Here is a 25,057-nt window from a genome sequence, read left to right on the forward strand (position 1 = left end):
GCTCTTTATGTCAAAACACACGACTGCTGCAAGTCTCCTAATTTTTGCTTTGGTCTTCCTGAAGTTTAAGGCCAGGAGAGGTGATAAATCACAAGTCTGGGCTCCTGTACAATGTGGGCCATCATTTTTCATTCAGTTACCCTGGTGTTGAGCCCCACAGCTAGTCTTTGCCTCTGACTGCTACTTACCCTCCAGGGAGTTATCCAGTCTTCTGCTGAAGACACCACAAAACAGAATTACCTGGTAATTTGTCTCAATACTATGCTCTGATTTATTTATTCTTTTGAAAAGGGAAACTTTGTATGTTTCATAACTGAAGTTAATCTAGCTTCATCCTCTGGTGACTGAATTTTCCTCTGCTGCTTTCTGATAGCTGTTTCCTATCTACTGTCTTTGCCTCACAAAGACATTTGCACATCCAGGTCATCTCACTTCTACCAGATTTTCTCAGTGTTCTTTTTAAGAAACTGAAAAGATTAAGTCTTTAATTGGAAGACATTTTCTTCAAGATTTGATTAATCTACTGATTCTGTTTCACTGCCTTTCTGTTATTTTAAACACTCATGTTTATTTGACAGCCAGGGTACCAGCTTTGTGTGCTGCCTTCAGACATCCTTCTCACTGATGCTGCTTGATCAGTAGCACTCTCCCTACCCCTACCTCTGCTTTCATTCCACTGATTGCATTTGCAATTTTCCATAAAAAACTTTACTTTTGCCCTGTAAACTCCTCTTGAGCTGTTTCAGTATGGAGTCTGCCATCCTACAGTTGCAATTTTCATTCCTTCTTCCTACACTTCCTTTTTGCTTTGCTGATTTAGGATCTATTTCCCTTTAATTATCCTAACTTAGCAAGTACCCTATATTGCTCCCTACAACTGCACTGTCTGCTTGTGTCATTACAGGAGGGACATATTTTCTCAGTAATGGTTTATATTTATTTTCATGTCAACTAGGGAAGCACTGAGCCTTATACTGATCCCTCTGGAATCTCTCCAAATGCATTCTCACTCAGTGATGGTTTTCTGTTGACAGTTGCATATCCAATCTGTCACTCAGCCAGTTCTTACTTCATTTAGCATATGCTCTATTGTTATGAAGCAGAGATATTGTTTTGTAAATGATCAAAGTTCCTAAATCATTAAAATGATCTTCATCCAAACCACAGATGATGAGATAAAATATGATTTTGCCACATCTCTTTTCCATAAATCAGACATGAGTTATATTCCTGGTGCTTTGTCAGTCCTGCTCTTTACTCCTCACTCAGGCCAAGTTTAGTACAGCTTTTTGGAACAGGAATCTGACTTGTGCTTGGAGTAGGAAGCAGAAAGCTGCCAGTGGCCCTGGGTGGGCCAGGTCAGCAGCTCTTTGAGCCCAGGCAATCAGCTTCAGAATGAGTGTCAAAAAACTTATGCTATCCAAGACTGTGAATATATCTATTAAAGGTGGGGAATACATCCATTAATTGTGAGACAGCACTTGTGTGGTTTTCTGTAGACCCTAACTGGAGAATCTGTGAAAGTCAGTGAAAAAATTAACAGTGAGATGTGAGTCACTTCATTCACCTTGATGGGCTCTTCACTGTTTCACAGAGGAACATGCAGTTCATTTTTTCCCTAGTGTTTGACTGGATTATTGGGATGTCTGAGGTAGGAAACTCTCTTAGATCATCTTATCCAGCAGCAGATGCATTGCAGGCTCATGCTTTTGCATACTTAATCCTGTGCTTTTCTCACTTGGGATTTAAGTGTTCCCAGCAGTGAGACTTCTGCTCTCCTTAGAAGGTTGTCCCATATTCTAGTCTGTATCCTGCTTGAAACATTCAGGACAAGACTGATAATATTAATCAGTAATGCTAAAGCATAGAAAAAGGTGTTTTTTCATATTTCTGGTGTTAATTAACTTTCTTTTCCAGTTCCTAGTTGAACTCTGGAGACTAATTTCAACTTTGGTGTGAGTTACACTGAAGTCTCTTGCAGTTGCCTACAGCACAAATGAATTTTGTTCATCTGACTTTTGCTTTTGGGGTGTTGGCAGGGCATAAGAAATGCAGGTGTTGCCTGATAAGGGAAAGAGGAATGGGGGGGAAGACCTTCTGAAGAAAAGAGTGGTCAGTAAGGGAGGAGAGGAGCAAATGGAGCATCTGGAGATCAGGCAGGGATGTACAATTTCTGTCAAATTTTCGCTTCCTGAATAAGACTGTGTGAGTCAGATCTGCTCGTTGGTAGGAAATTCTGAGAACCAATTAGCTCTGTTGCCTGAATCCGTACCTGGGTTGGGTGTTTATTTAGAAACAGGTATATGCAGGGAATTGGGTGTGCTAGGGCTGGTTTCTACCCCATCCACTTTTCTGTGTCAGTAAATACTTCATCTCCACACATTAGGAATAAATCAAGTTTTACAGACTCACTTACAGACTCAGCTTCTGGGAAAAAAATATTTTTAGGCTGTGCCTCCCCATTTCTGAACAATGCCTGTTTGTGGGGAAAAGACTCTAATTTTGCCATAGTCTAGGATTTCTTTCTTTAAAGGGATCCTTTTCCTTTTGTTGTCCAAATTAGCCTGTTGGAACATGCCACCATTTCAGTGCACCCAAGCTTCATTTCCATGGAAGGGTGAGTGGCTGTTTTCAGGACCTAAAAACTGATCTTAGCTTCCAAAAATATCCTTCAATCCCCTAGGCTAGCACAGATACTTACATGAACCTGTCAGTAATTAACAATTTGTCCCACACCACTGGGCTGGTTGAAGTGTTTAAGACTGGTCATGTGTGTCAGGCTGGAAGCATGGTGCTGAGTGTCCCTTGCTGACTGTGCTGATGGACAGTGCTGCATGCACAAAATCTTGTGAACATGGAAATCTGAGGGGAGAAATTTATGCAGAGCAATAATTAACACAGTTAATTGCATTTATCTTTCATGTTGGCAGATCTGCCAACTGTCAGCTATTTCAAAATAACTCATCAGTTAGATGTCTTCACATTGATAATTGATTCCTCAATTGTGTTTGAAGAAACCTCATGCTTATTAGAGCTAGTTTGCAGTGCATACCTTCTGGTTTTTCCCCTGGCATTTTCAATCTGTTGTCTTAAATGGAGGTTAATAATTTCATTTCCTTGGGGGAGAATAACTGTGCTTCATTTTCTTTTACATCCTGGTAATTGCAGGGGATTGCAGAGCAAGATGCAGGAGTTTAAATGTCCCATCTTTCATGGGAGCTGGAACATTTCTTGCTCTCCTGCTGTTTGAGGCACATTTCTTAGCCCCAAAGCTATGGATGCCAAGTGTTTTTTGCTAAGGAACTCTCTACCTTTAGCCAAAGTCCAAGTCAGTGAAAAGTGTCCTGGAGCAATGGGCATGTCAGGTTTGACGTCAGTGTTGGGAAATTACTCATCCTAAATGTTCTTGTATGTTGAAACCCACAGGCATCAATGTGGAGTCTGTTGAGCACCCTCTGCTATCACCAGTGTTAGCACTGGAGGCAACCAGAACCTTTCTGAGCTTGGCTCTGCATCTGACTTTAATTAACAGAAGTTTAGATGAGCAGGAAATGTGGAGAGAGGGAAACAAGTTAGCTCATGCACTGGAAATTATGACAGGAACTCACCAAGCTGCTCACACAAAGAGTCTGTAGGTCTACAAGGAGGTAAGTCCTTAAGCTAGCCTTTCTACCAGTGGTGAGGGACACTGCTGGAGTCCTTCATGATCCTCATATGAAGAAAACTGTTGGGAGATCCTATGATATATATGATACTATGAAGTCTTTTTGAGAAGGTATCAATGAGCCCTTTATTAACTATTGATTATGAACATTTTTTCTTCCTGCCCTCAGTAATACCTTGGCTCGCTAACTGATGTGTTTTTGCAAACTTTCCATGGTTTGTCCCTTTTTGGGACTTCTTATCCCAACAAACTTCCTCAGTTACCTGCTTGTTGGCATCCTCTGATTCTCTTTTCCCTTGACACCATACACTTGCTCCATTTTGCACTTCACTGGGAACCAACATGGCTGCAAACTGAAGGAGGAGTCTGAAAGCTCAGCCTGTCTTTGGGCTCATCACCATCTCCAGAGACAGAGGGGTGAAAGCAGAGAGGTGCACAAAGAGCACAAAGTGAAACACAGCTTGGGGTCTTGGATGTTGCAGTATTGTGGTGGAGTCAGTGACAAACAGCCAGGGTGGTCACTGGATGTTGTGTGGGCTTAGAACCACAGCAGCACCAGGGTGTGTCGCCATGCCCATCTCTCCTCTGCATTAGGCCAGGCAGATGTCCTGGGGCCTGCAGGCACACAAATATGTGTGTGTGCACCCACATACATTCTGCAGCTGTGGCTGGCAGCACAAGTGTAAGCTCAAACTCTGGGGCCCCATCCTGCAGTGCAGGTGAGGACCTGCACCAGGAGGGCAGCTCCACTGCTCCTCTTAGGCTGATCACATTAACACTGACATGGTCACAAAACTGTGTAGGACAGGGCCCAAAGCAGTTACAATTTAATGTTTATTGAAACACAGCTGTATTTATTCTTGTTAGAGACATTTAAAAATAGTAACACTCTAGGAACAATACAGCAACCAATAAAACGTGAAATCATAAAGCCATTTGCAGTCATGCAACATTCTCTAGTGCTTGGACATCATAACTTGGTTAAGGGTTTGGGGCACGCTAGCAGCAGTAATAAAATTAAAAATCACAGCTTGTGTTGGCAGTAGCAACACCATAAATTATCTAAAAGAGCAGAGTTTAACCTGGTCTACTTTTTAAAAAAAATTATTTAGCTGTTTTTCTACTTAATCTGTGGGCAGTGAAATGAATTTAAGAAGTCTATTGTTCTTCTTTCCGTCAAGGTCAGCTGACCCATAGGAGCATCCCCAGGGGTTTTATCTTTTAGGATTGCACCTGAGCTCATGCATTCATTTGGAATTTAAAGTGGTGGCCCTGCCTCAGTGTCACCGCTGTCACACAGGGACAGGAATGGTCCCATCTTTACCTCTCTGGGTTCTCACTGCTGTAAAGTTTGAATGTGGAGATCGCTGGATGAGGATGTTGTCTAAGAAAAAGAGGGATTTTATTACACATTAAAAAATTATAATATAGTGTTAGAACCTGCGTCTGCCTCCAGTTAAATAAATGAACATGCAAAATTCCATCCATGAGTTAATTGCCTAATCATAAGCAACAAAACAGTAGAGACCTATAAGTTGCCAGATAAATGATTCAATAACATGCTTATGTGCTGGAAAGAAAATAAAGAGTGAACCAATGTTGCCATTTCATTAGGCCTTGTAGGCTTATCATCCTGTCACAGTCATATAAATCAGCAGTAACTGTACTTCAGTCAATCAAATTATCCTGCTGTAAATGCACTGTTTGTCAGGCAGGAATTGGATGAATATATAAATTATCAGCCCACTTCAAAGATCTGTGGATTCATTTCCTTTTGCTGTTGTTCCAGGCAGAACCTGCCTGCCAGTTGACTGACCACTGTGTTGCAGGCTGACAACTGGGTGAAAAAAGGAAAACAGCAAGTGGAAGCTTTGGCTCATCCCTGGATGCCACTTGCTATTTTGGTCTTGCTGTTTGCATTGTTTGGTCATTTATCGCTGTTTTTCTCAAAAAGAGGACAAATGGCTGTGTCATTAAAGGTAAGGAGGCACACACGTTCCTCATTGCTGTGAGCTTGTGTGTTTGTAGAAACGTGGAGCCGGTGGCAGCCCTGGAGCCCATGCAGCGTCACCTGTGGGGACGGAGTCCGGGAGCGCTTCCGAGAATGCCTCAGCTCCTCACCGGCAAAACCAGGCTGCGCTGGATCGCCGAGGGAGACTTCCCTATGCTCACTGGAAGAGTGTGTGTGTATGTAGCTCTGCTCTCCTCTTCCCCCGGTGCTGTGACCGCCCTGGCAAAAGCAAAGTGTAAAATGGAAACATCCCATCTCCCTTTCAGTCATACTGATTTGGGGAGCTGTCACATTCCTGTGGTTGATGGAGTAGGGCAGGAGCCTCTGCGCGTCTGATTGTGGGACACTGGAGATAGGGCTCCAAGGCATAATATTTCTGAATGCCATGGGTGCAGTTTAAAATCCCCAGGATGATCAGACAGTGGAGAAGTCCTGAAAGAGAGATCTTGGGGCTATCAGAACACATTCAGTAAAAGCCAAAGACTCCAGTGGAAACCTACTAGAAAGCTAAAGTCACTTAAAAAAGGTTGCTGGTTCCAGCTGGGACCTGTGGTACGAGGTTGCCGTTCTGTGAGATTTTTGAGGTGGTAGTGCCAGATCTCCCCCTGCTCCAGCCTGCCATTGATGCTGGCCTGTGACAGGGCAGGCTGGCTGTTACTGATAGGTAAGGCTTTATAAAGCTTTTATAAACCCTTACCTATCGGTAACAACTGGCCACTGCTGCTGGGTGGCAAGTGGGTGCAGATACAAGAGACCTGAGCCTTCTATGAGGTGGATTACAGCAGCCATGTGGCCTCCAGTGAGGCTGGATGAGGCTGTGCCAGCACCATAGTTGGGTGCTGACAGCCACTGTTGAGGGGCATGAGAAGTGCCCTCTTTCAGCACGGTACAGGTGCTTAATCTGTACAAAACTTTTGCTTTTTGCAAATGCCCTGCTGAAATGGAGTGTGCTGATGCCAAGAGAACAGAAAGCTGATCTACAAGATCCAGTGCCTTTGTGTCCCACAGGTGCCACAGGGAGTGGGGATGGGGAAGGAAAGATACCTGGGAACTGTGCAGGCTGCTAGGATCTCAGACTATAATTTAACAGATATTTTAAGCTATTACAAAGTGACCAGCAGGCCTTACTCCTTGCTTTGGCTGCTTGCAGGCATTTCTTTCTGCTTGCAAAAGTGCAGTGTGTAGAACTGGAATAGAAGCAGCTAAAAAGATGGACAGCTTGGGGATGTGGGGAGTTGTTTAGCCTGTGGCCACTGTGGTGTTTATGCCACTGAAAAGGAAAGGACAGCAGGAGGAGAGAATCTGCAGCTGGAGCAGGAAGAGGGGAGGACTGTGTTTTTCGTGGAAGTATTGGCTTGAACCAGCTTCATGTGTTGGGGATGAAGGCCTCAGAAGTATACAGGCAGGACTGAAATGTGTTGTGGAACACTGCAGGAAATGGGTTGTATTTAACAAAAGTTTGGGTGAATGGAAAATACTCAAACTTATATTCCATCAAACCAGGTATTACATGTTGTCAGCAGTCATGAAGCACTGGGAATGTTTTAACAGGTCTAATGTTTTTAATGACTTGAAAATGCTGGCCCTGTGGGTTTGCTTATTTAGTAAAGCTCTGAGTGAAAGCAGAGAGGAATAATTTAGATGCTTTGGGTCCCCAGTTTAAACCAGCCCTGCTCTAGTTGTCTTCTCTATGCCAGACTCTCTGAGGCTGCTGTGGGCAGCAATGCCACCGCCAAAATGCAGTGGGGTTGTTAGTGTTTTTCCAAAGCTGCTGTTGAGCTGTGCTATCCCATGCCTTCTGTCTTTCTTCTGGAGGGGTATGTCTGTAAGTATATAATTTGGTTTGTCTCCTTACCAGCCAGTTTCATTCCCACCTCTGGAGCTCAGAACTCAGAGAGCAGTCCTGATGCAGGGAGCTTGCTGGAGGGGGTTCCCTGCTTGCAGAGCATGTGCTGGAAACACAATTTGTGTGTGGACCTTGCTTTGCCTGCATGGAGGTGACATGCCTCTGGTGCTTCTCAGAAGGGTTACTCCTCCCATGCAGGTGTGCAGCTGTAAAAGGTGTGTGATGCTCTCCAGCCATCCTGTGCATACACTGTGCACACAGGTGTGGCAGTCTGGCTGGACTCAGCAGGTCTGGACAATCCCCAGGTTCCAGTGAGGTGTCTAGGTTAATAAGAAGGTTAATGCATAGAGAGCACGGGTGCAAAGGAGGCCTGCGCCTGCACCCACTGCAGTGGGATCATCCGGAGGAAATACCTCGCTTCTGTCTTGCACACGCTTTCTAATCCTCCTGCTCCCACATGGAGCAGCTGCCTTTACAGAATCACATACATGGTTACATCCCATTGAATCTCAGCTTGCTCAAGGAGGGGTTTGACACTCTGACTTCACAGTATTCATCCACTGCCTAATCTCAAGCTAGGAGTATCACCCTCACCCTTCCCATTCCAGCTGTCTGCAGCTTTCAGGAGCAGACAGGTTCTGTTTCCAGCATAACTCTGCAGACATTAGTCCAGCAGATGGAGCAAATGGCTGAATGAGCAAGGCCTGCACATGGTGCAGGGGCCAATGAGGTGCAGGGAGAAGTGAACCACAGGGACCTAGTCCTTTTTGGAACCTCTCAGTTCCTTGCTGTTAGCTGTGTATCCCAAACAATGCAGCACAGCATGCATTACAAATAGAGAATGGAGTATTTGGAAAATATCCATAAGCAAAAACGACTGAGAGAAGGATGAAGAATGAATTAATTGGTCTGCTGCAGTGGTGCTGAATAGAGCAAATGCTGGCCCTGCCTACTTCCCTGAGGTCAGCTTGTTCACTCCCCTCTCAGGCATCCAGAGCAGCAGTGCTCTGGGCTCTGGCATAGGGGCATTGGACTGAATGCAGTTTTTAGAGATCCTCCTTTAAGATTCAGCAGGCAGTGTTCTTGTTCTTTAAGTTGATTTCAAGCTCTCAGAGTGACACAAAGATCAAAGCTAATGCAATGGCAGGATTTTTTAGAGGACTTGGGATTGTTAGGTAGCACTGAAATAGGGAAGTGGATCTCCTTCTCAGCCCAGCACCCTGCACTTTTTCTGTTCTGTAGCAGCTTGAGACCTTCTGGCCTGTGTTCATCAGTGCCTTTGTGCATCCTGCCCACCTAACAGCTGCACTACCAGCTTGCTGTTGAGTGTGTGTTCTCCTGAATTATGGGAAGTACATGGTGTCCAGTTCTTGTTATTCTGCAGTCACATTTCCTGTTCCTGGGCAGTCGCTGTGGTGCAGGCAGGTGCACCTGCCAAGTATTACAGCTGCTTGTCTGTCAGTCTAAAGGAAGGCTTTGGGTTCTGGATAAAACTAGAGACTAGGGCAGGGTTGTTCAGTTGGTTTCGTTTGAGCTCACACCTTCTTGGCCAGCTCTTGTCAACTGCAACTAATCAGCCTTGTCCTCCAATAAAATCTTCATGGCTTTAGAGAGCTCATGTCTGACCAGAACAGAAGAATTTGGGCAATGCTAACAGATACTAAAATTAGCTACTGGGCCAATTAATCCACTTTTTACCATGCTGTATTCTGTTCAAGATTGCCCCTGAAATACTTGAGACCTCATTCAAAACAAAGAATTACCAATTTGTCATTGGTTCAGCCATCTGTAATGTGGTGGAATGGGCAAGTGAGAGGTTTAAACAGGGCTGTGGACAGCTCTGAGATTGTCACATTACGGGTTAGAATCATAGAATATCTCAAATTGGAAGTGGCCCATAAGGATCATAGAGTCCAACTCCCTGCTCCCCCAGGACTACTAAAGCTAAACCATATGACTGAGAGCATTGTCCAGACAGTCTGTGAATTCTGGATGTGATGACTTCCCTAGGATGCCTGTCCTGGTGGCTAATTACTGTCTCAGTGAAGAAAGGTTTGCAGAGTACTCTTCACTGTTGCAAGTCCCATCTCCAGTCCACAAGAGAAGGGTATCAGAATGGTAGTAGAATGCTGGAGAAAGAGCAATGGCACTTTCAGTTGAAAGCTTGCTGTGGCATGGGAAGGTTTTGTCCTCTGGAAATGTGGCACCAGACAGTGATAGAAGCATCCTCAGAGGACTGCCTAGAAAAGTTGCATTGCCTTTCCTGATGCTGCCTCTCTCTTCAAATTCATTTCAATTCTCACACCCACTTAAGCTCTCCTAAAAATAATTTTAAAGTGATACCTGAAGTACTTGCCTGGGTTGAGTTCTTTTTACCCCTTTTATGTCACTTTTCAACAGGGAATCTAAATGGACTCTATAAAGAAAGGCAGAGTTCCGCCATTTTCCAGGTATTCAGTAATACCTTATGGAAATAGCAGAACAGGAAAAAATAACTATTACATTTAAAAGGTCTGTGGCAGTCTTGGTTTAAAGTAAGTAGATGTTCATGCCAGTTTGAAGTCATCAAGTAGTAAATCATCTCCAATGAACAAATTTTAATGGCAGACAACTTCCTGTACTGTATTAATGACTTCTTTTCCTTGGTAGTGAAGTATCCATCCTCAAATACCAAAATGCTGCTGCCAGTGCAACTCTCTGACAGATGTGTGTGCTCTTTCTTACAGCTCTCCAGCCTCCCACCCCACCTTCTGTTCAGCCAGGAGAGGACCAGAAAGCAAATAATATAGTTACCATCACAGGTATCTCGCTGTGCTTGTTCATCATCTTTGCCACTGTTCTTATCACCCTCTGGAGGAAGCTCTGCAGAGCTCAGAAGTGCAGCACTGCTGTCCGACGAAACTCCGTCCATTCCCCCGGCTTCCGGAAAAACTCAGATGAGGAGAACATTTGCCAAGGCAACAAGCAACGTGACAGCTTTGCTGAAGGAGGGGATGCTCCTGTTAACATTCCCCTAACCTACAGGCGAAGCCTCCAATTTGCCCAAGAAGATGATGCCTCTGGAAGTGAAAACTTTCAGCCAAATGCCCAAAAAATAATCCCTCCAATTTTCAGCTACCGCCTGGCACAGCAGCAGCTGAAAGAGATGAAGAAGAAAGGCCTGACAGAGACCACTAAGGTGTACCATGTCTCTCAGAATCCTCTCACGGACACGGTTCTTGGTGCCACCACCATGCTTCCCCTGAGCGGGGAAAACCAAGAGGAGGCAGCGGCAAACAAATTTCGGATCAAATCTCCATTCCTGGACCAGCCAGCCAGTCAGCCCAAGTTCCTGGGAGAAGGTTCTCACCCTAGGCTGGATTTTCCATTCTCACAGGCCAATCCTGCAATAAGCCCTACCCAAACCTTGGTAAGAAGAGGTCATTTCAAGCACCAGGATAACAGAGCGGACTTGCCTGAGAGGGGCTGTCACAGAAACTCGCAGTTCAGAAGAACAGCCAGTTTCCATGAAACTAAAAAGGCCAGGCCTTTCAGAGAGAGAAGCATGTCCACTCTCACACCCCGACAGACTCCTCTCTACAACTCCAGGACCAGGACATGGGACCATGGTCTGGAGGACAGGACACGGCCAAAATCAAGAAACGCTAATCCAGCTTCTGAAAAGCTGGATCAGCCCCACGGCACTGTGCTGGGGTGTGAACCACAGGGCCATGGCACAAAGCCCCACCACAGGGCAGGTCCCCCGGTGAGGAAGCTGGACCTGATCACGGATCACCAGCCTGCTGGTCAGGAGAGGGCAGCTGAGAAGCCTGAGCCCAGCCGAAGTAAGAGGGGCCCTTCACCTAACTCCAAAGGTGTGTGGCGGAAAGAAACCGGCCCAAATGGCAAAGATAATTCCCAGAGAGGCCAAAGCGTCAGCCCTTCCCAGTATCGAAGGGACAAGTGCCAGAGCTTCCCCCTGGACCCTGAGTTTGCCTTTTATGACAATTCCACTTTTGGCTTAACGGAGGCGGAGCAGCAGATGATCGACCTCCCTGGGTATTTTGGCTCAAATGAAGAAGATGAAACAAGCACTCTGAGCATTGAGAAGCTGGTGATCTGAGTGACTCATCGCAGCCCTGCAGGAGTGGCGTGCGTGGGAGAGGATCTGCAGGATCACTTGGCTTCTGGTGAAAGAAAGAGCAGGAGTCATGTTACCTCTACACACAGCAGCAGGGAGTAATGCCCCAGGTCTGGCTTGTGGGAACATATTCCTTTCTAATTACTGAAAAGTGCTTTCATATAATTATTTTTTGTATGTATGTGGGTACAAGACACACAAAGTACCCTGGGAAGGAACACGTTAGTTAGGGTGTGGCTCAGGAATAGCCAATAGATTTTATTGTGTAAAGCATCATGTTTTGTGCATCATACATGAAGAGTGCCGCTGACATTTCCCACCTTGTCCACTGTGTACTGGTAGACTGTGAGATACTGAAGTATCCACTGTCCAGCACCCTCAACCATCTGCCCTGATTACTGAATCATTTCCCATCTAGAAAGCATTTCCCATCTAGAAAGCACAAAGCTCAATCTGTGGGCAGTTTTCATCATTTTTCTGATAGTCATCAGTGAACTTTGTTGATTTGTAGGTGTTGCTCAAATAACTCATATGGTGGGGGGTGTTTTAGCTGGTTGCATGAAAGTGCAAACAATTGATGCTGAATATTTGAGTGAATTTAAAATTGAGGAGACATTTTCATCATTCAAGACTTTGATATTTTCTTACTGTCAATGTTTATATCAAGAAAACAATGTACAAATATTTGCAGGAAATTAGTACAAAAGGCATGCTACAGGGAGGGCAAAGAAAACAGGTGATCAGATTTTAGTCCTCACAGAAATGTTACCCCAGCATGTTACCTGTCAAAAGCAGTGAGAGAACTGTTGAATTATAAATCCTTTCCATAGTCATCCTTTCCTTTATTAAAATTTTTAAATGTAAACACATTGACAATAATACTACTATGGCAAGCTCAAAATAAATTATGAACAAAACCAGAAAACAACAAGATTATTTGATTAATACCTGTTCTGGGAACAAAAAATTAAAATGGCTTGACAATATCTGGTGATTCACAGGGAATCTTATAGAATCATTTACATTGGAAAGACCTCTAAAATAATTAAGTCCAACCATTAACATAACACCACTATGTTCACCACTAAACCATACCCCTTAACTGCCACATCCACACACCTTTTGAACACCTCCAAGGACAGTGATTCCACTGCTTCCCTGGGATACCTCTTCCCATGCCTGACCACTCTTTTAGTGAAGAAATTTTCCCTCATATCAAATCTAAATCTCCCCTGGCACAACTTGAGGCCATTTCCTCTGATCCTGTCATTTTTTACCTGGGAGAAGGCGCCAACTAACTCCCACCTTGCTACAACCTCCTTTCAGAGAATTGTAGAGAGCAGTAACAGTGAAGTACAAAAAACATGATGGGCTTTTTTGTTGTGTTTTAAAACCAGACATCACAAATTTGCCATTAGATTTTGCTGTAAGTATTCAGATTTGGGTGGGAACTCCAGTTAAAAGCAGAAGCAGAGCTCAGGCCTTTCTGGATGACTAAGACTTTTCTTGCCATTTGTTAGGATAACCGTCTCTCTGGGGACTTTGCCAAGACCAGGGGAATGCTAGTGGGCAGAAACAAGAAAAGAGGAGATGCTTCCCATGGAGGTTGGTGTAAGAGAAGAAAGGTTTAGGCAGTGGACTATTAGACTGAAATCAACTCTCCCCTAAGGAGCCTAACCCTGCATGCCCTTTAACCTGCCTTGTGGGTGTGAAAACAAAATTAGCCTGTGCTCCATTGTCATGAAGTAGGCTGCTATCTTTCTCAAAACTGGCTTTCTGAGCAGAGAGATTTCCCAATCCCACACTTCTTCCACCCCAGCCCTGTTCCCCCCAAAACCAACAGCAACATTAAAGGAAGAGCAGCTTTGCTGTGTGTAAGCGATGGCACCCTGCTGCAGTGTCCAAAGCTGGCACAGGTAGCTTGACAGGCGCACGGTGTTACTTGCTGTGACAACATAGGAGGAGCAAGCCTCAGCATTTGGCCACCAGAGTCAAATCTGGCTGTTTGAATGGCCTTCCTGATGGGTAATGCTTTGCAGCTGCTGCTGGAGTGAGGGATCTGACTCGATGGGTGATGTGAGCTCCCTCTTTCCCGGGAGCCATGCCAAGATGCTGATGTTCAGCCCTTGGCCCAGCGTGGTGTTGGTACCAGTGATGCATTCCCATGAACTGTCAGCTTGAAAAGCTGTTTAAAGCATCTAAAAACATGTTCACACTTGAAGAGTTATCCAAAGGCAATCAAATGTAATGAGCCTTTAAATTGACTTTAGTGAGCTGGAAATCGCGCCTCTGAAACAATTGCTGCTCAGGTTACTTACCCTGCCTGTACTAAGGTAAGGTCTGTGGTGTGAAGTACCTTCTCCCTGAAGCAGTGATCCATCATCATTGGAGCTGCAGGGCTACAGTATCTGTTTAAGCTTTGTTGAGCCTCTCAGCATGGGAGAGAGACCCTGGAGAAATGGGAGATCAGATGTGCAGTGGAGCAACATTCAGCAAGCATTCCCCTAGGCTTCAGCGGGAGGGATCACAGCTTGGCGCTAGCCCTCAGATCCCCTAAGTACTCAGCTAGTGCCATTCTACCCTGTTTATTAAGATTAAAGGTGGTTCTGAAATGCTTCCTGAGGTGTGCTGTGGGATTTGCAGGCTCCTGTGCAAAGCCCTGTGACCCTTGCATCTCAGAGGGGGTTTCCTTTGCCACAGGAGGGCAGAGAAGGGGCAACGTTGCTCTAAATCAGATGCTGCTTTCTGCAGAGTTGTCCCAGTGTTGGGCTGTGTTATGCATTAGATGTACTTACGTACATTTTACATCAAAGGCAGCAGGGCAAGCCCCTTCCCTCCCAGCTTGTCGTGCCTTGGCCTCCCTTTCTCTCTCAGAGACAGGAGAAACACCCTGACACTGATGTTGGATGAAGGCAGTCCAGCTCTAATGCCTGCCCCTCCATACTGACACACAGGGAAACAGGCTCCATAGTCTGGACTTTGCATCGCTCATTGCTCACTCACTGGGGAACTGGACTGGGTGCTAGTTGTCTGATTAAGCCCTGCTGACTTCATCTCCAGCTTGATAATCCATTATCAGATAGGTTACCAGATGCTTAATGAACTGCCAGACCACAAATGCTGTCCCCTAAATGCTGTAGTTTCCACAGTCTTTGCCCTACTTCCTTAGCTCTCTGCTGAAGGATGGGATTGAGCATCAACTGCCAGAAGGCATGAACTTATTTCACTCACATTTCTCTGTGTCTTCAAAACAACAAAAATTATCCTTTCTGCCCTCAGCACTCCTCAGAGGCCACACAGTTTTAATGTGTGCAAAGTCATTCCTTACGTCCCAACATGCAGTTACAATCTTGCACTGAGATTTTACCGTATCACAATACAGAAGCAGTGATCAGAAGGGAAAGGATAAGTGCTGCCTTTTTGCAGCCCTTTCTTCACAAGGGCAATCTCATTTCAGACATGTTGGTGAAAATTTCATCCCACATGAGCATGCTTGAGAAGAGGGCAGGGGGGCAGTCTAGCCAAGGGCACAGGCTCTAGCAGCACAGCTCCCTGGAGTGCTGCCCATTACACTGGGATGTTCATGCTTGCAGTCACTGGGATGTCTAGGAAGCAGAGGAGCCAAGCCAAGTTTTAAACTCAACCTTCACCTCATGCCTCTGCATGGTCTCCAGGACAGCTTGAGCCATGAAAATTAAACTTGCCTTGCAGACTCTTTCAACTACCCAAGACAACAGGTGAAAAAGCACCAGAGCCAACACTGAAAGAATACATTTCTCATATTATGAGCTTTCCAAGATTTTGATCCAGATTTCTGTTCACATTCCTATTGTTGAAAACCAGATAAAAAGTATTAAGTCCTACTCAGATGGTTGTATTTCACTCTTTGTCGATATGTATTTAAATTACAGTATGTATGGATATAAAAGCAAGTAAATGGAAAAGAAATACCAGTTTAAAAATTATTATAAATCAGAAAAAAAGGAAGCAGGTTTATTCTACAGCATGGTAGTTAAATTATTTGCATCAAGCTGATTCTGCTGTTCATTTTTAATTGTTGTTATTTAACAGCTGTAGAAAATAAATTTTCAGTATTCCATTTCTTTCACTCATTTGTGTTGCTCTTTCATTTCACCCAGTGAGACAATGAAAGCAGTGTGCCTGGTGGTTCAACCACTCTCTGATTCCTCTTCACTAATGCAAGGTCATCTGGTAAATTACTGGAGAATGTACAGGAGAATGACTGCATTTCAGGAACTCCTAGGAATATCTGTGTTCACCTTAATTTTAGTCAAATCTTCATAATTTTAATCTGGGGTTTAAAACTGGCTGGCAGGATTGTCTTTGTCTGCTTTAATGTCTTGTGGTATTCTCTAGCAGTGGATCTGCAGCAAGAAGCTGTTGGAATGGGATTCACACTGTCCACGTTGTGGGTGTTTACTTTGAAGCAGCCTTCGTCTGGGTGCAGATTAGCAGTTGGAGCATGTCAATCCACAGGTTTGGTTTCACACACTCCAGAAGCACTCTGCAACTGAAGTGTGGCAATTAGAACCACAAGGAAAGTTGCTTAAAAACATTCTCCTGAAGCAGATCAAAGCACTAACAAAGGCATACCAGATGAAGTCCAGTTCCCCCTCCCCTTGTTCTTTCTATCCTGATGTTCTCATAACTGAAACACTGATGGTTAAAATCAAGATGAGAAATGTTTAGATCTTGAAAAGTATAAATTGATTAAAGGACATGCTTGATCCTTCGAAGTCCAGAGAACTTTAAAGAAACATTCTCCAACAAAGTCTTGAAAACTGCTGAAAAAGAAATCTCTGGTTATTCCATGACTGTGATCCATATATTTTTTATTAAAATGTTGTCTGGCTGTGCTCAAACAACTCGTGCTGTTAGCTTCAGGTAGCAGAAGCAGGTGCAACTCCAGCTATCAAGTGCAGGTTTGGCGATTGGCAGCAGCAGAGCACTGGCTATCAAGTTACACCACTCTTTTCAGCCTGTGCTTTTCTCTTTCCAAAGCAGCAGTTTCAGCTGGCCTGACTGTTGTCACCATCTCCGCTCTCTCTGTCGATAAAGAATGGAGCCCTGATTTTCATGGCTGAGTATTTCAGTGAGTACCACATCCCGTGCCATGTAGACCAAACCAAGCCATCATCATGGGGTCCACTGTACCTCCCTCTTTTGTAGTATTGGCCATTGAGGTTTACAGCATGGCACCTTGGAGCAATGTAGGAAAGACAAGAAGGGAATTCAGTTTAGCATGAGAAGATCTGCATCATTGCAGTGAAGTACCGTTCTCACACAATAGATATCTAGATATACCAGGGCGGGATGGTCTAAATGGTTAATGCTTTTAGTGGAACACAGGAATATGTGAGTCATCCTAAAGCATCCTAAAGCACACACCTACACTGGTCAGATAATTCTGCCTGTTGACTCCTTCAGGTGTATGAACTATGGGCATTAGAACTGCATGGCCTGAACAAAGGGGTGTAGTGCCATTTGGTACACTCTAGCTCAAGTGTAGGCAGCTCCATATTGACACCTAAAAATGCAGATGTCTTTTCATCAAGGTAAATCCTGCTGTTGATATACATTTTTTAGCTCCACCAATTTCAAGTGGTATGTGATGAGAATCTGGCCTAAGAGGGTCATCCTGTACTAAAGCAGAGAAAATCTGAGAGTGTTATATCCCAGATTCCAGGGCTGTTAAACATGAGTCCCTGTCCATTGATGTGTGGCATATGCCCAAACAGCAAACACACCCTTATAACTGTTGTGGGGTAGCTCTGCTCTTAGACAGAGGGTCCGCTCTAGGGAAATGTTCTTTGTACACACTTCACCTTACCATGGCTACAGTTGTTTTCTTCACTGGAGTATAACACAAAGCACTTTCAGGAATTTTAACTTGAGCTCTTTTCCTTCCAGGTCATTGTCCTCTGTGCATTTGTTCTGACCCATTTTCTTAAAGTGAATTCAACTTACCTGCTTTGCTCTAATGAAAGTAGTAAATTGTTTTCCTTTGAGGATCTGTAGGTCTGAACGTCTAGGTTTGGCTGTGAGAGGTGGCAAGTGCACACAGCAGCCTCCAGCTGCTATAAGGCAGGCAAGTCCTCTCAGCTGTGCAGCCACCCACAATCTACACATCCAAGAGGAATCAGCTGTTTTCCATACCTGTTAAACCACCAGCCACCCTTGTTCTCTGATGCACAGTTGCCTGCCAGGAACTGATCGTGATCCTTATCAAATGTGGTGAACTGCATCCCTCTGTGAGAAGCTGACCACTGATCTTCAAAATTGCTCCCACCAGACAGAGCGTCGCCAGCATTACCAGAATAGGTGCCAAACCATAACCTGTAATTTTCCTGCAAGAATATGTGAAACATTTATTTTATATCCATTCTTTCTGCCTTTCCTCACAGTTTTGAGGCCAAATTAGCTCTGGATATTTCATTCACTGTCAAAGCCATGACTGTTGAAGTCAAGGGTGACTTTTGTCTCCATGCTTTAATGATCCTAGTGTAGATCAATGCAGGATTTAAACTTCTAGAAGGGATTGGTAATTACTGCTGCTGCTACAAAAGGCTCCAGGTTTATTGTCATTAAACAACCATGTAATACACTTTACAGCAAGATGGAAAGCTCTTTCTAGCTGATCAAGAACAACTTAGCAAAAACTGCCAAGTGTCAAGTAATTGCCTTCATAAACAGAGCAGTTCTTCAGCTAGAATAAATGCTTAGGCATTTTGCTCTTCCAAGGACTAGAAGCCATCTGATTACTATGATCTGGTCCTGCTAGGAATATTTAGAATAATAGTTCCATTGTGCACAACTAACAGGTTGAAGAGATATTAGATATTAAATGGATGGTCACATTTGTGTTGTGGGCTTTCTCCTGTCATCACTGGCCTCATTTCTTTATGAAAAATGGCAGTAAGGTATTGAAATGCAGCTGTTCAAACTTTTCATAAGAAACCTCTAATTGCAAACTGAGTTTAATGTAAACATTTCTGGAGCGGCGATGGAGCTGGAACTAGGACTGGTCCATGCAGTATCCTTGGCTATTTGGGCTAGTTACATGTGGTATTCAGGAAGGCAAGTCTGCAAAGAACAGCACCTGTACGGAGCTGGACACTGTCTACAGCTAGAAAGCACATAATGAAAATACAGGGTGTCTGTCTCAGGGCTTTCTGTGTCTGTAGCAGTAGGTATAGTGCTACAGGTACCTCTCTTCAAGATAGGAACTTACAACTGCTCTTTCAAAGCTTTGATTAGAATTCCCTGTTTATTTCAAAATAAAGTTGAGAGGATTTGCTCTGGCACTTGCATTTTATGTGACAGTCTGAGAACACTCTCTTAGAAAGCAGGAGAACAGGGTTCCACTTAGTTGCAGAGGTTCAGACACTAAGGGTCTTCTCACTCACAGAAGACTCTTAATCATGAGGCCAGAGGCAAATATATGTGGGAATCCCTGTGCCCTGTGGCCAGGGAACTGCCCTCTGTTCAGCAGCACAGTTAGCAAGAGGGCACAAACATGTGATCCTGTCACCCTCTGACCTGGGCACTCAGTAGTCAGGAAAAAGTCCCAGATTTATGTCCCTGATCCCAGGGCTGTTTGTCAGTCAGACAAACTAGGAAGCCCAGGAAACCAGAGCAGGTAAGTTTTGCAGAGCTGTAGATACAACCCTGATACTGGTGTGATGCTGTGTATGCACTGCCCCACCCTCACAGACCAAAGCAAGCAAATCATTACTCTCTCCATTTCTTACCTGCTCATTTGCAAGCTGGAAATTTTCATAGATTGCATAACGTCTTTCCCCATGCCAGTCCATCAGGTCAATCTTTAATGAGTTCTCTCCTAAACATAAAGTTGTGTCATGTTAGATGAATACCTAACGCAAATTAGAGAGAAATCTATGGAGAAAAAATACTTGGACCTCTAGCAAGCAGGTCATAGATGTGGTCATTGCCCAGCCAGTATTCATCATTCTTGCCCTGGAATTTCCCAAATCCCAGTTTGTAATCATCCCATTTCCTGCGCAGAAAAATTTATAGATATAAATTTCATCATGAGAGGGGATTAGACAGTTTGTGACACTCGAGAATGGTAACAATTAAAACTTCACTTGTATCTAGATACTGTTTTCTAAAAGTATCCGATTCATCTAGGACTAAATACAACTCACAGCTCACCTTTTCCCCTGCTAAGCCTGTGCACACACATACATGGGGATCAAACCTTCAAACTGCTACATGCAGTGCTTGCAGACTGATGTTTCCAGTTAAAAGGAAAGGGAAAGCAGCAGCTGTCACATTGGTCTTCAGCAAAACACCTGATGTTGTTCTTCAGCAAGTCATAATTCACTGGCTCTATGTATTACCTTTGATATTCTCATATACTTCAGTGTGTGTCATCATTTTGAGTTTTAGCAACCCTGTGTTTATTCCTTCTCCCATGTTGTTATTATGGATATTCATTCTGCCTGACCTTCATACTAGTCCTCTTCAGGATGTTTTTATTTCACTGGAACCACCATGGCTGGATAGCTACCACTCTCTGGGTAAGCTGGCTTAGAGTCACTTGAGGTAGCTTTGCAATGCACTGCATAGACTTTAGAAGGCATTAGATATGCCCTGAAATTGTGTGTGCTGTGATAGTTAATTAACATTCATGAGGACGTTTCTTCCGAACTGTGCTACCAGAGCATCTCTCCTCCTAAAAATTTCAGTATGAAAGTCACCTCTCTGGGATTTTGCATAGGAAAAGGACAATCTGATTTGGCATTTTTAAAAGTTATCTGAATACGATAATAAATGCTACAACATGCTGAACATAATTCCTCATATCAGAACAGATCTGTTCAACAGGTCTCAGTCTGTGCACTGGTAGCAGACACCTGCCAATTTGGAGCCTTTGCCAGTCTTCAATAATGATAAAATATGCATTCAAATGCAGAGAACCCATGGAAATTCTCACCAAGTTGCAGATCCATTTTGCAAATGGCCCCCTACTGCCAACAGGTACCACCAGATTGTCCTAATCCTAAATTATCATCACTAATATATAGTCTTGCACATCCTGTTTCTCAAGGATGGGGGTTTGCCTGGTAGCAGGACAGGGGTAGGAGCTGGTGGCCAGACTGCAAGCCCTGTTGATGCAAGAACAATGCACCCACCTGTTGAAATTCTCCCTGCCGTTACTGCGCCGCTGAATGACGGTCCAGCCCCCGCCATCGGACATGTCACAGAATGCCAGGAAGGGCTCTCGGTCTGCTCTGGGCCTGATGCGGTAGTAGCCACTCGTGGTGCTCTTCCTGCCATACACTGCAGAGCAATCTGGGCACAACAGTACCTGTCTGTTAAATGGGCTGGGGGCAAAGCCAAGGGCTGTGTGCCACAAGGAGGAGATGTCACTGAGAGGCTCTATGGGACAAGGACACTTGGCCAGCCTGTGCATAGCTCTGCAAGCCCTGTAAAGTCAAAGGAAATGGTGCAGCAATGTAGGAGCTACAGCAGTTTGCAAACTGCCAGCCTGACAAAGGGCTTTAAGGCTTGAAAGCCTTTACAGCCATGCCTTCTGAGGGAATAATGCCCAAATCTTTGGTGAGATTCAGGACAGCTGCAGCTTAGCCTGGGGCTATATCATGAAAGCCTGGGACTGAAACTTTATCTGTCAGCAAGATCATTTGCAGGGAAGCTAATTTCCATGTGGAAGGTAAGGTACCCTCAGCTGTACTTCTGATAAGAATATTGGAACAATATTTGTAAAATAATAGGCTAAGCTCCTGTGTCCAACTCTACCAGGAGTATCAGGAGAGAGCCTTTCAGGATCTCAGTGCTTCACACTTCCAATGTAATGCCCAAAGGCTAAAATCTTGGCTACAGGAAATGATGTCATTTATGACCATGTTCTCAAAGTAAAACCACAGGACAAAGTATGCATGCCTGTTCCTGTGCCACAGAACTAATGGGGGAGCTGAGGAACAGGGAGACTTGGCTCATTCAAACAGCTGCAGCTGAGCCAGGCACTCTGGGCTCCCCTAAGCCACTCAGGGAATATGGGCTCTTCAAGAACAGGTCCCATCTCTTCGTAAAGCAGATGCCTAAAGCAAATCTGATGGAAAACATGAGAAGTGATTGCTCCTCTCTGCAGGCAAGAAGCCCAGCTGAAGATGTCCATTTTGTACCTGGGTAATAGCTGCCTGCAGCTGGGATAAGTGACTCTAGCCCCAAGGGGTATCTTTTAGTGTCAGGGCAACCAGTCAGCTCTTCTCCTTCCCACGTATCTGTATTTTAAATCACAATCCACTTAAAAATTTTTAAACTTTTAGCAGACATAAAATATGACACATGGGACACTGCAGGAAGAAATAAACATTGTGGCACACTACTGTAAACTGTACCTTGGTCATACACTATCAAATTTCCACTGGTTGTGGGTAAAAGTGTCTCATGCTGCACGCTCCTGTTGCCTGAGAACAGTTCACTTTTCGTTCTGTGGTAAGTGTTCTCCAGTATGTCCTTCAGCTGCAATTCATATAAGTAAAGCAAGTCTTGAAGGTGTTTTAACCTTTGTCTTAATTTATTGTTGTCTAGGAGGCAGATATCTTTGTCCTATGGAGAAAATAAAACAAAAGCCCCCACAATTCAGTCAGTGGTAAGGAGAGACACAGAGAAAGGAGTACCTGTCTCCTCTTGACCCTAGGATGTCACACTGCCTATGTGGATCAGCATGATTTCATGGTGATCCCTTCCTAAGATGTCCAAATCTTGCACAGCACAAGCTGTTGAATTGAAACCAGTGGAAAAAGGGTTTCTGTAACAACCTTGGCATTGATTGGAACATGCCATAATACGATCAGATGCACAAAAAATTTACTTTGGATGAAAATAATTTGTCTTGACCCCACTTGATGAGCTCAAGGGAAAGGTTTGCAAACTATGAAAGTGCTCAGGTTGATAAGAGAGGGAAAAACTTGGCTCTTGCACTGCAGATGGGTGAAACCAGCAAGGTTCCAGAATTAGCTTTGTGTAAAACTGAAAAAGAGCTGATATTTTGGCTACAAAAATACATTTTTTAAAGAGATTTTTGTTGTTGTTTTTGTTGTTGTTTTGAATTCTTACTAATGTCAGTTCAGTCTCCCAGACAGCTGTACAGCCCTTAATGCTATGAAAATCCTGTATTATCAGCACAACATTCTTTAGCTGCAGGCAGATGCCTCTTTGCTCTGCTCTTGCAGCTCTCCATCCCTCCTGTGGGAGAGCATCCATCTCTGCATGACTGGGAATGGGGAACCATTGAGAGTACAGAAACAGTTAAAAGATACACACCGAAAACCTGGGTGCAGGTGAGCCAAAGCTGACCAGAAGGAGCAGCAGCAACCAGTGCATCATCACACTCATTTCTTATCACCTGAAAAGAGGCATTGACAGGCTGTAATGGAAGCTTTTTTACTTCCTCTCGCAACTTAATCCCCTCTCACACTTATGTTTAATTCCCCAGGAAATGCTGCAGGATTTATTAAGGAGGTTGCTTGAAACTACAGGCAACACAAAATCAGGGTAAGATGCATATTAAGGAGAAGCTAAAGCACCAGTGCAGTATGCTGACAGGGATAAAGGCTCAGGTCTGCTCCTGAGTCCCCACAGAAATAAATACTCTGTGTGACTTTCCAGCAACCTCTGTATTTCCTCCCAGGTGTCCACACAGGAAGTTGCTCAGCAATCATGTCTCCTTGAGGACTTTTCATCAAAATCCCACAGAGTTTATTCAGTTCAAACTTCTCAAAGTGGAATTAAGAGGAATTTGCCTCCTGGTTAAGTGACTGTAGACATTCCCCTCCTCATCCTTGGAGTGGTCTGTGAGGATGGGATTACCTTGGAGGCCAAGTCACACATGTGACAAACTGGACATGAGATAGTTTTTCCTTGGATTTCAGGGGAAAAGATGTCTACTGCAAATCTGCTCCAACACACAGATGTGGTTTTGATTGAAGAATCTTAGCTAGAAAATATGCTAAGGGACTGCCATTGGGAACATGCAGCTGAATGTGAGTGAACAGTACAAATTGTTTTCAGTGTGCTTGCATCGTGCTTTTTAAAAAAAACAACAAAATCAGAAAGAAAAAAAAATCTGAAAACTAGGCTAAACCCAACTCCCCTGCTTCACATCTGGAAGTGCTGCAGAAACTTGGCTCCCCAGCTCTATGGCTCTGAGTGATGTGCTTTGTTTCAGCTATGGCTCTATCAGCATCCCTGCAGCAGCTGATGCTAGAGCTGCTTCCAAACCACCAAAGCTGCTGCAACAGAGGAGCCCTCTGCCAAGATGGGCAGGCAGGGCTCAAAGCAAGCTGAGGAAGAAGAGCTCCACAGAAATTGCCCATAAAAGATGACATGCAGGTGTTGCCCCAGTCTGTGGCAATTTTTCAGCTCATAGAGAGAAGAGTTCAACATTGCAGCAGGGGAACCCTGTGAGCCCAGGAGCACTGGTGCTGTTCACACCACCCCACAGTGGTGTCAGTGGCTGCAGCACTGGTGCTGAGGTCAGATTCAGACTCCACATAGTGCCCATGGATGATGGCAAAAAGCTACCAGGAAGGGTGGGATGAGTGACAGCTCCTGGAAACCAGACAGTGCAGAGCAGAGAGAAAGAAAGCAGCTCCATCTACACCTTTACCAAGACACATGAAATGCACGTACCTGTCACTTGCCTTTCTTCAGACCTCCTCCCGGAAAGATTATCTCCCTTAAAAGTCAACTGCAAAAGAAAGTGATCATAAACCTGGCTGCATTTCAAGGGGTTGATGAGATTTTCCTCTGCAGATGACCTACATCAAGGGCACAGAGGAAGAATGTTTCACAGCACTAGGCAGTTTCACAGAAAAGGCACTCTCAATTCCTAGTGTGAAAGAGTTATCCAAACCCCAAGTTTTCTGTTGTTACCCAGTACTCATCTTGCTGCTTCCCAGTGAAAGTAAACAACAGGAGGCTTCTATCAGCAGTGTTCTCTAAAGGAGAGGGGAGAGGGGAGAGGGGCTCTGCTGCTGGTGTACTATTACCTACCTTGACTAGGAAGCTCAACCAAGACTGACTTTGAGTGTTTATGTGAATCACTCAGAATAATGCTCCCTGTGGGAGTTTCAGCTCATGTTTTAACCCAGCCAAGATCATTTCAGTAAGTCCTGCAAGGTGGAAATAACACAGCTTTTCCATTCAGCATTCCTTTCGCTGTTTAATCTGTTTTATAAGAGCACAGCCGTAATGCCAAAGAAGCTGCAAATCTGAAGCAAGAAGCAAATGTGGGAGTATTAAGCAAGACTTGCTGTTAGACTGAAATCTCAGGAGGGTTGTGTAACTCTCCTGTGAGCTGGATGATTAGATTTGCTGGTTAATACAAACAAGGACATTTGTGAA

General features: G+C 44.4%; 2 protein-coding genes across 3 annotated transcripts in view; one reads left to right on the forward strand and one right to left on the reverse strand.

Moving 5' to 3' along the window:
• THSD1 (thrombospondin type 1 domain containing 1) overlaps positions 1-15,749 on the forward strand; it is a 30,503-nt gene extending 14,754 nt beyond the window's left edge. For both annotated transcript variants that reach the window (XM_036385757.2, XM_036385764.2), the window contains exons 4-5: positions 5,693-5,851; positions 10,248-15,749. In XM_036385757.2, the coding sequence (XP_036241650.1) occupies positions 5,693-5,851; positions 10,248-11,623 (1,535 nt within the window). In that variant the 3' untranslated portion in view covers positions 11,624-15,749. The remainder of the gene's footprint in view (positions 1-5,692; positions 5,852-10,247) is intronic.
• LOC118688300 (fibrinogen-like protein 1) lies at positions 15,495-24,846 on the reverse strand. The gene is made up of 9 exons (XM_036385777.2): positions 24,707-24,846; positions 24,344-24,401; positions 22,976-23,057; positions 22,048-22,258; positions 20,821-20,980; positions 19,582-19,679; positions 19,414-19,502; positions 17,819-18,009; positions 15,495-16,861 (listed from the first exon to the last, which is right to left on the reverse strand). The coding sequence occupies exons 3-9, from the start codon at positions 23,045-23,047 to the stop codon at positions 16,672-16,674; spliced, it is 1,011 nt and encodes a 336-aa protein (XP_036241670.1). The 5' UTR covers positions 23,048-23,057; positions 24,344-24,401; positions 24,707-24,846; the 3' UTR covers positions 15,495-16,671.
• Between the last annotated feature and the right edge of the window lie 211 nt (positions 24,847-25,057).

This window comes from Molothrus ater, chromosome 2 (assembly GCF_012460135.2).
Source record: "Molothrus ater isolate BHLD 08-10-18 breed brown headed cowbird chromosome 2, BPBGC_Mater_1.1, whole genome shotgun sequence".
NCBI classification, from domain to species: domain Eukaryota; kingdom Metazoa; phylum Chordata; class Aves; order Passeriformes; family Icteridae; genus Molothrus; species Molothrus ater.

Bases quoted from the DNA above. Each gene is read 5' to 3' on its own strand.
- LOC118688300 (XM_036385777.2), bottom strand. From the start codon at position 23,047: ATGAGTGTGATGATGCACTGGTTGCTGCTGCTCCTTCTGGTCAGCTTT. The intron at 22,259-22,975 runs GTGTGTATCTTT...TTTTCTCCATAG, and splicing joins CACCTGCACCCAGGTTTTCG to GACAAAGATATCTGCCTCCT. The intron at 20,981-22,047 runs GTACAGTTTACA...TGTTGTGCCCAG, and splicing joins TTTGATAGTGTATGACCAAG to ATTGCTCTGCAGTGTATGGC.